Source organism: Penaeus chinensis, chromosome 35 (genome assembly GCF_019202785.1).
Source record: "Penaeus chinensis breed Huanghai No. 1 chromosome 35, ASM1920278v2, whole genome shotgun sequence".
In the NCBI taxonomy this organism is placed as follows: Eukaryota; Metazoa; Arthropoda; class Malacostraca; order Decapoda; family Penaeidae; genus Penaeus; species Penaeus chinensis.
This window is the reverse complement of record NC_061853.1, coordinates 5,019,333-5,034,237: the sequence shown is the minus strand read 5'-3', so window position 1 is coordinate 5,034,237 and position 14,905 is coordinate 5,019,333. Positions and strand designations below refer to the sequence as shown.

Genomic DNA, 14,905 nt, shown 5'->3' with positions numbered 1-14,905 from the left:
TATTTCTAGCTTTGTCCGTTAGTGTGCGCACACGCCTATTTCTAGCTTTGTCCGTTAGTGTGCGCACACGCCTATTTCTAGCTTTGTCCGTTAGTGTGCGCACACGCCTATTTCTAGCTTTGTCCGTTAGTGTGCGCACACGCCTATTTCTAGCTTTGTCCGTTAGTGTGCGCACACGCCTATTTCTAGCTTTGTCCGTTAGTGTGCGCACACGCCTATTTCTAGCTTTGTCCGTTAGTGTGCGCACACGCCTATTTCTAGCTTTGTCCGTTAGTGTGCGCACACTCCTATTTCTAGCTTTGTCCGTTAGTGTGCGCACACGCCTATTTCTAGCTTTGTCCGTTAGTGTGCGCACACGCCTATTTCTAGCTTTGTCCGTTAGTGTGTGCACACGCCTATTTCTAGCTTTGTCCATTAGTGTGCGCACATGCCTATTTCTAGCTTTGTCCGTTAGTGTGCGCACACACCTATTTCTAGCTTTGTCCATTAGTGTGCACACATGGCTATTTCAAGCTTTGCCTATTAGTGTACACGGCTACTTTAAGCTTCAACCATTAGTGTGTACATGCCTATTTCTAGTCTTCCCCATTAGTGCGTTTCTTCCTGAACATCCATTTGCACACCAGTGTGCTAGTGAACCTGTACATGTGTGAGCACCCCCATGTACCACTTTACCTGTACATCTGTCTGCACATTCATGTGGCAATGTAACTGGGTCTGTGTCTGCACACCTGTGTACAAGTGTACCTGGATCAGCATCTGCACACCTGTGTGCCAGTGTACCTGGGGCCTACGCCTGTATAATTGTGCTCTAGGAGACTCTCCCTGTATTCTGTCATAGTAGTAAGTTACCTATTTCATTCAACTTAAAAATCAAATGCCTGAAAATGGAAGAGTATTTGCTTCAATAGCTGTGATGAAAAAAGGGAGCTGGCTTACAATTGCTGATAGCCCAGGTAACATTTACTGGGGTATTAAAGGTCTTTAGGTATACTGAACAGCATTCAAATTAAAAACCATAATAAAGCACACAAAAAGCTGGATGAATAGACAAGAATTTCTGGACTTACCCATGCGCAAGTATTTGATCAATCCAAATCCTTTATAATTTGTAAATCCTCTTGGTTTTAAGCCGAGTCCTCAAAGAAACCTACCTTCATTTCACTTGTTGTATCAGCCAGAGAGGTTAACATTTTATAATGCATTAGATGCTCATTAAATTTGAAGAATCTACAAACTATGCACAACCTAATATTGATGTAAATCCATGATGTTCACGGAGTTGGAACACAAAAGCACTAAATAGAACTCTCACTAAAAGCCCATATTCATTACGAAAACTACTTATACTAAAAAAAACATAAGTGCCAAACTTTTTGTTGTTCTCTGATGCATCATTTACTCACCCAACATCGTCGTTGTCGCTGAAAAGAGAAATTTGAACGTAATGTAACTGGATATCACATATAACATCACAATATAGTTTTGACCTTCCATGCCATTTAATGACTTGTAATGGGAGGGGGAATAAACAAATAACAATACTTAAGAAATAAAATGTATTAAATCATTATCATTCAATAGGAAGGAGAAAGAATCAGTATATACAAGGGGAAATGTTGCACATAAATGCCAGAAAAGTAGCATTGTGCACATTGCAACATAAAACAAATCCCTGACTTAATTCTCATTTTTTGTGCAATGTACTCAAACCAGTTCTGGATATTCAATATCATATAAACAAAGTATCTTCAAGATCAAACAAGTACATCAAGGACTTTTTTTTTTTTTTTTTAGGTTCTCTCAAGAAAACAAGCATTGTCAGCAACAGCAGCATACACTGGCATATCTGGGTTACCTCCCAACTGTGGGAGGGAGAGGGGGGGAGGAGGGGGAGAGGGAGGGGGAGAGGGGAGGGGGAGAGGGGGAGGGAGGGAGAGAGGGGGAGGGAGGGAGAGAGGGGAGAGGGAGGGAGAGAGGGGAGAGGGAGGGAGAGAGGGGGGAGGGAGGGAGAGAGGGGGGAGGGAGGGAGAGAGGGGGAGAGGGAGGGAGAGAGGGGGAGAGGGAGGGAGAGAGGGGAGAGGGAGGGAGAGAGGGGAGAGGGAGGGAGAGAGGGGAGAGGGAGGGAGAGAGGGGAGAGGGAGGGAGAGAGGGGAGAGGGAGGGAGAGAGGGGAGAGGGAGGGAGAGAGGGGAGAGGGAGGGAGAGAGGGGAGAGGGAGGGAGAGAGGGGAGAGGGAGGGAGAGAGGGGAGAGGGGAGGGAGAGAGGGGAGAGGGGAGGGAGAGAGGGGAGAGGGAGGGAGAGAGGGGAGAGAGGGGAGAGGGAGGGAGAGAGGGGGAGAGGGGAGGGAGAGAGGGGAGAGGGAGGGGAGAGGGGAGAGGGAGGGAGAGAGAGGAGAGAGAGGGAGAAGGGAGGAGACGAGGGGAGAGGGAGGGAGAGAGTGAGAGTGGGAGGGACGAAGAGAGGGGAGAGGGGGAGAGAGGGTGAGAGGGGAGGTGAGCGAGGGTGAGAGGAGAGGGAGAGAGGGGAGAGGGAGGGATGAGAGGGGAGAGGGATGGGAGAGAGGGGAGAGGGGAGGGAGAGAGGGGACGAGGGAGGGAAGAGAGGGGAGCGAGGAGGGAGAGAGGGGAGAGGGAGGCGAGAGAGGGGAGAGGGAGGGAGAGTGGGGAGAGGGAGGGGAAGAGAGGGAGAGGGCGGGGCGAGAGAGGGGTGAATCGAGGGAGGGGGAGAGCTGGGGAGAGGAGGGGAGAGGGGGGACTGGGAAGACGGAGAGGGGGCAGGAGGGAGAGGGGGAGAGGGAGAGGAGGAGTGATGGGAGAGGGAGAGGGGGAGAGGGGAGAGGGAGGGAGAGGGGGGGAGAGGGAGGGAGAGGGGGGAGAGGGAGGGAGGGGAGGAGAGGAGGAGAGGGAGGGGGAGAGAGGGAGGGGGGAGAGAGGGAGGGGGGAGAGAGGGAGGGGGGAGGAGGGAGGGAGAGGGAGGGGGAGGGAGAGGGAGGGGGAGGGGGGAGAGAGGGAGGGGGAGAGAGGGAGAGGGGAGAGGGGGGGAGAGAGGGAGAGGGGAGAGGGGGGGAGAGAGGGAGAGGGGAGAGAGGGAGAGGGGGGGAGAGGAGGGAGAGGGAGAAGAGGGTGGGAGAGGAGGGAGAGAGGGGGGGAGAGGAGGGAGAGAGGGGGGGAGAGGAGGGAGAGAGGGGGGGAGAGGAGGGAGAGAGGGGGGGAGAGAGAATGAGAGAGAGGGAGAGGGAGAGGGAGGGGGGGAGAGAGAATGAGAGAGAGGGAGAGGGAGAGGGAGGGGGGGAGAGAGAATGAGAGAGAGGGGAGAGGGAGAGGGAGGGGGGGAGAGAGAATGAGAGAGAGGGAGAGGGAGAGGGAGGGGGGGAGAGAGAATGAGAGAGAGGGAGAGGGAGAGGGAGGGGGGGAGAGAGAATGAGAGAGAGGGAGAGGGAGAGGGAGGGGGGGAGAGAGAATGAGAGAGAGGGAGAGGGAGAGGGAGGGGGGGGAGAGAGAATGAGAGGGAGGGGGGGAGAGAGAATGAGAGAGAGGGGGGGAGAGAGAATGAGAGAGAGGGGGGGGAGAGAGAATGAGAGAGAGGGGGGGAGAGAGAATGAGAGAGAGGGGGGGAGAGAGAATGAGAGAGAGGGGGGGAGAGAGAATGAGAGAGAGGGGGGGAGAGAGAATGAGAGAGAGGGGGGGAGAGAGAATGAGAGAGAGGGGGGGAGAGAGAATGAGAGAGAGGGGGGGAGAGAGAATGAGAGAGAGGGGGGGGAGAGAGAATGAGAGAGAGGGAGAGGGAGAGGGAGGGGGGGAGAGAGAATGAGAGAGAGGGAGAGGGAGAGGGAGGGGGGGAGAGAGAATGAGAGAGAGGGAGAGGGAGACAAACCAATAGTAGTGTTCGGCTTCTGAATTTAATAAAATTATTGATAGTAATTGTCTCAAGATTTCCCCTTTCTTATCTTGTATTAATAATGCACAATTTCATATTATTCTTGGTGGCCATGCACAACTGTTCCCTTTCCCTTTCCCAAATATTTGCCTTGTGTAAAATATAAACTAACCCAATCCCTATGGGTTTATGTATGGCAGTTTTTTTTTTTTTTTTTTTTTTTACATAGATAGCTCCACATTTGATCAGCTACCAAGGAGTCTATCAGTAGGCCCTAGAGACTGTGCTTAATTTCCCTGTTCCTTAAATTTCAGGAAAAATGTTTTACTTTCTAATACCATTAATATTGATAGTGATTATTATTGATATGATTACCAAATGGTTATCAAAATATTAACATTAAAAAATACAATTGAAGCTATCAAAAAATCAAGGAAAATGGTGAACAGGCGAGACAGGCAGTACTTGTTATTGGCTCACTGGCGACTTAGTACAAGTGTAGCCATCTATGTGTAGAAACAAAGTAAACGCTCAGTGGGCATGATATGTAAGCATGTACTTGTAAGATTAAGGTTCATATCAACTTTTGGGGAGGATATTATTCAAGATTTTCATTAAAAAAAATTTAAACCCCTCAACTTCCTCTTAGCAATTCATTTCAGGGTATATCAATTTCTAATCCAATGCAAATCGAAATATGAATACAGAAATCACCTATTAGTGGGGGATTGAACCTTAAGTTTAACTTCAGTCAAATGGACCACACCGAGTTGTTGCTGGTTTATAATTGTATACAGGTAGAAGACCCATGAATCTTCCAGCAACTTCTAAACTTCTTTTATAACATGAATATGAAGGAAAATAAAAGGCAGAGAAAATGGCAAGTAATATGATACCAAAACCTTTTACAGTAAAACATTAGAACATTGGCCCTTTCGCTCTCAGACCAAGATATATATACACAAGTATACACATCCACACACACACACCCCCACAAGTATACACATCCACACACACACACCCCCACAAGTATACACATCCACAAACACACACCCCCACAAGTATACACATCCACACACACACACCCCCACAAGTATACACATCCACACACACACACCCCCACAAGTATACACATCCACACACACACCCCCACAAGTACACACATCCACACACACACACCCCCACAAGTATACACATCCACACACACACACCCCCACAAGTATACACATCCACACACACACACCCCCACAAGTATACACATCCACACACACACACCCCCACAAGTATACACATCCACACACACACACCCCCACAAGTATACACATCCACACACACACACCCCCACAAGTATACACATCCACACACACACACCCCCACAAGTATACACTCCACACACACACACCCCCACAAGTATACACATCCACACACACACACCCCCACAAGTATACACATCCACACACACACACCCACAAGTATACACATCCACACACACACCCCCACAAGTATACACATCCACACACACACACCCCCACAAGTATACACATCCACACACACACACCCCCACAAGTATACACATCCACACACACACACCCCCACAAGTATACACATCCACACACACACACACCCCCACAAGTATACACATCCACACACACACACCCCACAAGTATACACACCCACACACACACACCCCCACAAGTATACACATCCACACACACACCCCCACAAGTATACACATCCACACACACACACCCACAAGTATACACATCCACACACACACCCCCACAAGTATACACATCCACACACACACCCCCACAAGTATACACATCCACACACACCCCCCCACAAGTATACACATCCCACACACACACCCCCACAAGTATACACATCCACACACACACCCCCCACAAGTATACACATCCACACACACACCCCCACAAGTATACACATCCACACCACACACCCCCCACAAGTATACACATCCACACACACACCCCCACAAGTATACACATCCACACACACACCCCCACAATTATACACATCCACACACACACCCCCACAATTATACACATCCACACACACACCCCCACAAGTATACACATCCACACACACACCCCCACAAGTATACACATCACACACACACCCCCACAAGTATACACATCCACACACACACCCCCACAAGTATACACATCCACACACACACACCCACAAGTATACACATCCACACACACACACCCACAAGTATACACATCCACACACACACCCCCACAAGTATACACATCCACACACACACCCCCACAAGTATACACATCAACACACACACATCCACATGTATATACATACATACATACACACACACATCCACATGTATATACATACATACATACACACACACATCCACATGTATATACATACATACACACACACATCCACATGTATATACATACATACACACATCCACATGTATATACATACATACACACATCCACATGTATATACATACATACACACATCCACATGTATATACATACATACACACATCCACATGTATATACATACATACATACATACACACATCCACATGTATATACATACATACATACATACACACATCCACATGTATATACATACATACATACATACACACATCCACATGTATATACATACATACATACATACACACATCCACATGTATATACATACATACATACATACATACACACATCCACATGTATATACATACATACATACATACACACATCCACATGTATATACATACATACATACATACACACATCCACATGTATATACATACATACATACATACACACATCCACATGTATATACATACATACATACATACACACATCCACATGTATATACATACATACATACACACATCCACATGTATATACATACATACATACATACACACATCCACATGTATATACATACATACATACACACATCCACATGTATATACATACATACATACATACACACATCCACATGTATATACATACATACATACATACACATCCACATGTATATACATACATACATACACACATCCACATGTATATACATACATACATACACATCCACATGTATATACATACATACATACACATCCACATGTATATACATACATACATACACATCCACATGTATATACATACATACATACACATCCACATGTATATACATACATACATACACATCCACATGTATATACATACATACATACACATCCACATGTATATACATACATACATACACATCCACATGTATATACATACATACATACACATCCACATGTATATACATACATACATACACATCCACATGTATATACATACATACATACACATCCACATGTATATACATACATACATACACATCCACATGTATATACATACATACATACACATCCACATGTATATACATACATACATACATATCCACATGTATATACATACATACATATCCACATGTATATACATACATACATACATACATATCCACATGTATATACATACATACATACATACATATCCACATGTATATACATACATACATACATACATATCCACATGTATATACATACATACACACATATCCACATGTATATACATACATACACACATATCCACATGTATATACATACATACACATATCCACATGTATATACATACATACATACACAAACATATCCACATGTATATACATACACAAACATATCCACATGTACATACATACACAAACATATCCACATGTACATACATACACAAACATATCCACATGTACATACATACACAAACATATCCACATGTACAAACATACATACATAAATTTGTAAATATACATTTTATTTTCCTTATACTTGCATTTACATATGTAAATTTCATTATGGAAAAAAAATAAATCTACATAGCCATATAAATGGTGCAAAATAACATTCTATAAAATTCCTCTCTCCTTACAAGAGTACACCTATAAAACTGATTATCAGACAAGATTACAATAAGGATTTGAATTTTTCTAATAAATACATGATTATGCATTTCTATATGTGGATATAATCATCCAGAATGCATGGATAGAGGTAAACTATCACAATGGTCATGAAATAACACTTATGCAATATAAAATAAGTAAATTGTACGAGTAAGCCAACAGCTACTTATCAAGGTCTCCTGATCAATATATAAATCAAAACAACCACCATTGAGTGAGTGATATTCAAGCAAAAGGTGACAAATCTCAGGTAAAGTTCGGGCATGATAGAGCGGGCTTGCTGATCCTCTTACAATTAATCGCTGCGGAAATTCGTAGGCCTTTATACAGGTATACACCATAGCTTCGCACTTAATGAGGTTACTTTTCTCAACGAATATCAAACTATATACCTGATGCTTAAAAAATAACCCATCTACCTGGCATTCGGGCATCCCTGACAAACAATCTTCTACCTAAATCCACACCCTGTCCTCAGTCTGCATGACTCCTTTCCTTTCGGCCAATCCTACCTCAAAATCTTCCCCATACTTTGGACTTTTCTTTGTTGTTGGTCCCTGTAACTCCCTTTACACCTTAGAGGGAAAAGTTTACTCCAAGTCCATTCTAAAGCAAAGTTGCTGCCACATTTACATTCTGTAACAATTATAAAAGATGAACCCAAGTCTCCCCCTTAAAACGAACTATTAACATCTATGACTATTAACAGCCACAAAAACCTAGTCAAATACACTACATTAGCCACTCTGCCATTTTGCGGACCGAAAACTGCGAGACAAAGAGCGTATGAGGACGCATGAGGCTCCGTCTCTCCCTCCCCCGGCACATAACGCCCTCATGGCCGCGAATCAAGGGGGGAAACATGAAAAAAAAAAAAAAGGTCAAGCGTTCGGGAAGAAGCCGCGCTGCCTCCCCTGCTCGAGAAAGTGGCTGGCGTGGCCCCTGCAGCGTCACCCTCGGCGTCGCCCCTTCTTATCTCCCTCGACGGCCCTCCTCGCCCTGCCTCCCCCTTCCCCCTGCCCTCCCTCTCCCTGCCGCCTTCCTCCCTTCTCCCTCCTTCTATCTGCCGCTTCCTCCCTCCTTCGCCCCCCCTCCTCTGGCCGTCGCCCCCTCCCCGTCTCCTAGCCTCCCTTCCCTTTCCCTCCTTCCCTCCTCTCCTCCCTCCGCGCCCCTCCCGAAACGAGGCCAAGCCCGCCCAAGGTGAGCCGCCCATCCGCCCGCAGGAGCCGCAGCCGCAGCAGCCCGAGCCGGCGAAGGAGGCATGCGTGGTGCGTCCCGACGGCGTCTGGGATGTCCGCCTCCCGAGCCGCCGCCTCCGCGATGCCCTCGCCCTTTCCCTTTCCCTCCTTCGCCCTCCTCGCCGACGCCCCTGCGCCCGACCAGCCCTCCGCGCCCCTCGCCCTCCGAGCCGAGGCCGAAGCGGCGGCGGCGGCGGCGGCCCGAGGAGCGGGAGGCGCGGCGGCCATGACGCCATGTGGCGGCGGCGAGGAGGCCGTCGTTCCCGCGCTCGCCGCCCGCCAGCCGCCTTTTGTCCCCGCACCAAAGTCCCGGAATTCTCGCCTCTCCTCCGCCTTCCGCGCCTTCTAACGTATCCCAACAGGTGCCCTGCTGCATACAGAGGTTGATACTCACCCGTTCATCATTGCTGGTTGGTATTAACTGGTAGAAAACTGGCACAAAACACGGCGAAACGGCGCGCGAGCTGTGAAAACAACAAGTGGCAAACACAATATGGCGGGCGGCGCGGCTGCGCAGGAGACCTCTGGCGGCGAGCGCGGGAAACGCCGCCGCCATGTTGCGGACGCGCCGCCCGCCATTTTCAAACGCTGGGCGAGGCCGGACGCGGGCGGGGGGAGGGGGGAGCTGGGTGCTGTTGCCGCTATTACCGCTACTACGCTTGTTATCATCATGACCATTATTACTGCTATCATCACTGTCATTCTTAGTATTATTTTTATCATTTTCATCATTGGCATTCCATGCACCATTGTCTTCATGGCCCTATTATTATTATCATCATCATACTTACCTCATCATTACTATTGTAATAATAACATTTGCTTTATCGTTGTTGTCATGGCCATACTTGCCTCATTACTGTTATTGTAATTATCACATTTGCCTTACTATTGTTAGCCTAATCATTACCATCTTTAACATCACCCAAGCAGTTACATTATTTTTATCATTACGATTGTTCTTATAACTATCCGATTATTGCTGTTCTTATTCCAGGGGCTGATGATGTTGATGCTGATCTTTGCTGTTTTTGTTTTTATGTGTACACACACTCACACACTCACACACACACTCACACTCACACTCTCACACTCTCACACTCTCACACTCTCATACACACACACTCACATACTCACACACACACACTCACATACTCACACACACACACACACACACACACACACACTCACCCCCCCCTCTCTCTCTCTTTCTCTCTCTCTCTCTCTTTCCCTCCCTCCCTCCCTCCCTCCCTCCCTCCCTCCTCCCTCCCTCCCCTCCCTCCCTCCCTCTCTTTCCCTCCCTCCCTCCCTCCCTCCCTCTCTCTCTCTCTCTCTCTCTCTCTCTCTCTCTCTCTCTCTCTCTCTCTCTCTCTCTCTCACACACACACACACACACACACACACACACACACACGCACATTCACTCACTTACTGAGTCACTCATTCATTCATTCATTCATTCATTCATTCATTCACTCACTCACTCACTCACTCACTCACTCACTCACTCACTCACTCACTCACTCACTCACTCACTCTCTCACTCTCTCACTCTCTCTCTCTCTCTCTCTCTCTCTCTCTCTCTCTCTCTCTCTCTCTCTCTCTCTCTCTCTCTCTCTCTCTCTCTCTCTCTCTCTCCCTCCCTCCCTCCCTCTCTCTCTCTCTCTTTCTCTCCACACACACACGCACACGAACACATACACACGCACTCGTGTATATAAATTAATAAATGAATATGGTTTATCTATCCATATATGCATATCCATACATGTATATGTGTGTATGTATATATGTATGCATGTGCGTATGTATGCATGTATGTATGTATGCATGTGTGTACGTATATTTATATATATTTATTTATATAAATATATATAACCACATAGAGGGAGTTAGGGAGAGAGGAAAAGGGAATAAAGGGAGGGGGGGATGAGTGTGTGAGTGAGGAAGGGAAAGAGAGAAGAGGGGGAGAGAGGGATGGAAAAAGAGAAAGAGAGAAGACGAGTTGGAAGAGCAAGAATGGGGGAGAGAGAGAGAGAGAGAGAGAGAGAGAGAGAGAGAGAGAGAGAGAGAGAGAGAGAGAGAGAGAGAGAGAGAGAGAGAGAGAGAGAGAGAGAGAGAGAGAGAGAGAGAGAGAGAGAGAGAGAGAGAGAGAGAGAGAGAGAGAGAGAGAGAGAGAGAGAGAGAGAGAGAGAGAGAGAGAGAGAGAGAGAGAGAGAGAGAGAGAGAGAGAGAGAGAGAGAGAGAGGGGGAGGGAGGGAGAGAGAGGCTGAACCATCGTGTTTGCAGGCCAGTGGTGACTAAGCTCTAGCATGTCGAAGGCAACCTCTTTCACATACTGTGCAAATTATCGTAATGACAATGATGGTAACAGTAATTACCTTAATTACGAAAGAAATGACAAAATTTTATCATGATTATTATTATAACTATTACTGACTTGGCTGTTAGCCCCTGTGGTAATAGCAGCAAGTAGTTGTAGTAGTAGTAGTAGCAGTAGTAGTTGTTGTTGTTGCTGTCGTTGTTGTTGTTGTTGCCCTAGCAGTAATAGTTGTAGTTGTAATAGTAGCTATTGTAGTAGTAGTAGTAGTAATAATAGTAGTAGAATTAGTAGTACTAGTAGTAGTAACAGAAGTAGTTAATAGTAGTAGTTGTAGTAGTAGTACTAACAGTTGTAGTAGCAGCAGTAGCAGAATAGTAACAACATGGTTATAGTAGCGTGTATATGGGGGGGAGGGGGTGAAATTTCTACGGCTGCCTTTGTCTGCTTACATATATATGACATGCATACTTATATACATATTTGATTTAGCCCTTTCCTGGGCATTCCATGGCCAATTAACAAATATAATTCAGACACGAAGTAGACCGATCTCTGGAAGAACTCAAAACTTTCTATCTCATTGATCTACGAAATAAAATAAAAACAGGAAAAGCCAAACATCACAATCACCGTAGAGAAATACCAACGGCTCCTAATGAACATTCCCTTCCCGAAAGATCAATATTTACCCAAAACAGCTGTTATCAACCACCGCTTCGGCAACAACAGGCAACAGCTGTCGACCCTTTATACCTCCCAATGCTTTTCGGTCAAAATCGGTTCGTCCGCTTAAGTGATAAAATCTTCATTCCCTTCTAAGCCCCTAGGATGAAACAAACACGGCAATATATATAGATTTATTTTAGCTTGAAATGAGACAGGCATTAAGTATAGACCAAGAGATTGGCGCCTGAGGGCCATTCCCAACGCATAGCTTCCGTATTTATCGATCTGCAGCAACGCGTCAGATACCGGTGACCACATATTTCGGGCGAATAAGGGAGCACAGCGTTTCGTTGTTGTAGGAAGGACGATGGGTGGAGTTAGCGGATTCCAGTCATCAGATGTTTAAGTGTGGCGAAGATTACACTGGAGCTGGATAACTGTTCTGGATCTATTTCCCTCTGGGGTTCAGATCCTTTCCTTTAGACAAACGCGCATACACTCGCGCACATGTAAACAAACACACACACACACACACACACACACACACACACACACACACACACACACACACACAAACACACGTCTCTCAGACTTTCTCTCTGTCTCTTATTCTCTTCTCTTTTTTTTTTCTCTCTCTCTCTCTCTCTCTCTCTCTCTCTCTCTCTCTCTCTCTCTCTCTCTCTCTCTCTCTCTCTCTCTCTCTCTCTCTCCACACACAGATATATGTATATACATATAATTATTCATATATATACATGTATATATACATAATATAATATATGTATACCTATATACACATATATACCAGTATATTGATCCAAGAATCCTGAGGCCTATACACACAGGCACACACACACACTCACGCACTCACACACACACACACACACACACACACACACACACACACACACACACACATATATATATATATATATATATATATATATATATATATATATATATGAAACATGAGGCCTAGTATTCTGACCTTTGTTGCACGATGCCTACACTCCGTCTGAGCTAAAGCCATAAAATCCATTCCCAGCTAATTGACTCCCTCTAACCAATCTTCCTGGAATCGCGTTAAGCCTGTCTATATCGTTTCCAAACCTTACTGTTGAAGTTGTGCCAAGAGAAAAGCAACAGTTGAAAGTATAGACAATTATCGTGTGATTCGTATCTTCCGAACTTAAAGTGTGTTTCTTCTTGCAGAGTATGATGAAACCAGCTTTGGATATATACGTTCTGTGTACTGCCATACTAATATAACGTAGACATACTCGTGCTTAATACTATTATGATGTTTTTCCACCTACATATTTTGCGTTCCATCTCTCTTACATAGTATATTTTACTACATATTGTTTACACTAATACTATTTTTATTTGTTTAGTCAGTAGTCTCCGCCCTGAGATGATTAAGCTAGTGGTAGTGATCCAGTTGCAAATAGCATATAACTACCCCTAGTTTTAGAAGCCTCATGAACTGTTTACGATTCGCTCTTCAGAGACCAGATCTTCATTGATATTCCATTTTCGTAATTCATTCATCACATTTTCTGGTTTGGAAATCGCATTAGCTTTGATTCCCCTCTTTTGTTAAGCTACACTTGGCTGATATTGTGCTAATAAAATAACCAATGTTCTATTATTAGATCAAAACGTCCCTATTTATAGACTCCGAAACGTCCATGTTTGCCTTTCTACAGTATATTTTGTTTATATCAGGATATATTGCGTGAATCGGCGCACAAGTTACGACCTGTCATTAATGCTAATCTGTTAACGTGTTTCGGTTAATGATGCTTCGGTATCTACATTCCGAAACACCGAATCGCTTCTGTTTGCATACGTAGATTATTCCTGCTGTAAACAAGCGAATTGTCAAGCTAGGTCGTGTAACACCGTGCAAACGTTTACACACAAGTTTATCGAAAATATCCCTTTTCGACTCTGGTTCTCGAAATAGGTTTCCTTTTTTCTGCAACAATCGCTAGAAACTATTGTCATTATTTTCAACACCTTTGGCAATTCAGACCTTTCGAACCGTGATGGATTTCGGAACCTACATAAACCGGCAAACACAGACGTCCTTGTCAGCGGCAGGTATTCCCAGCGCTCCTACACCGTTCCAATATTCCTACCGCATGATGGATAGTCCCGTCATATCACGCCTGAAACTAGAAAACGCCAACTCCTGCGTCATGCGATTTTCCTCTCCTTTTAAGACTTTCTCCCAGTGTCGAGTGTAGGGTCTGCATGGTCACTTAATAACCCGCGAGATTAACTAGCAGTTCTACCAACACCTGGCAACCCCCATCATAACAATCGGGAACAGCTGTATGAGTATTAATGACCTTGGTTCGGAGCGCGCTCACGCCTGACCTCATGTCTAAACATCAATCTTCTCAGATGGAGTCATGGCTGTCTGCCAGCAACATCTGGATAGTTAATCTATGCAGTATATCACTGATCTCAATCGGTATTGGAAAACACATCTTCCGTGCAGTCAGCTACATCCGATCCTATGATAACTGTCTCCCAAGTGGAACCGCAGAGACGGCCTAGTTCGTCATTCCCGGAGTGCATTTAGAGCACTGACTGCCGCTAAAAGGACTCGCATAAGTGATGTGACCCCCGGAAGGGCGTGCCTTATTTATGCATCACAGCAGAACACTCGCGTGTCGATCGTGACGCGGGAATATGCACGATATGTCTGTAGAGTAAGGTTACCCGAGGGGGCGGTAAAGAGACTAGCATATTACTACAACAATGGGATGTCTCT

At 45.5% G+C, this 14,905-nt stretch overlaps 1 protein-coding gene across 1 annotated transcript in view; it reads right to left on the bottom strand.

The window, feature by feature from the left end:
• Positions 1-9,629, bottom strand: part of LOC125044253 (polypyrimidine tract-binding protein 1-like) — a 146,270-nt gene extending 136,641 nt beyond the window's left edge. The window contains exons 1-2 of the mRNA XM_047640823.1: positions 9,526-9,629; positions 1,407-1,424 (exon numbers count right to left, since the gene is read on the bottom strand). Coding sequence (XP_047496779.1) covers positions 1,407-1,424; positions 9,526-9,536 — 29 coding nt within the window. The 5' untranslated portion in view covers positions 9,537-9,629. The remainder of the gene's footprint in view (positions 1-1,406; positions 1,425-9,525) is intronic.
• Positions 9,630-14,905: the final 5,276 nt, after the last annotated feature.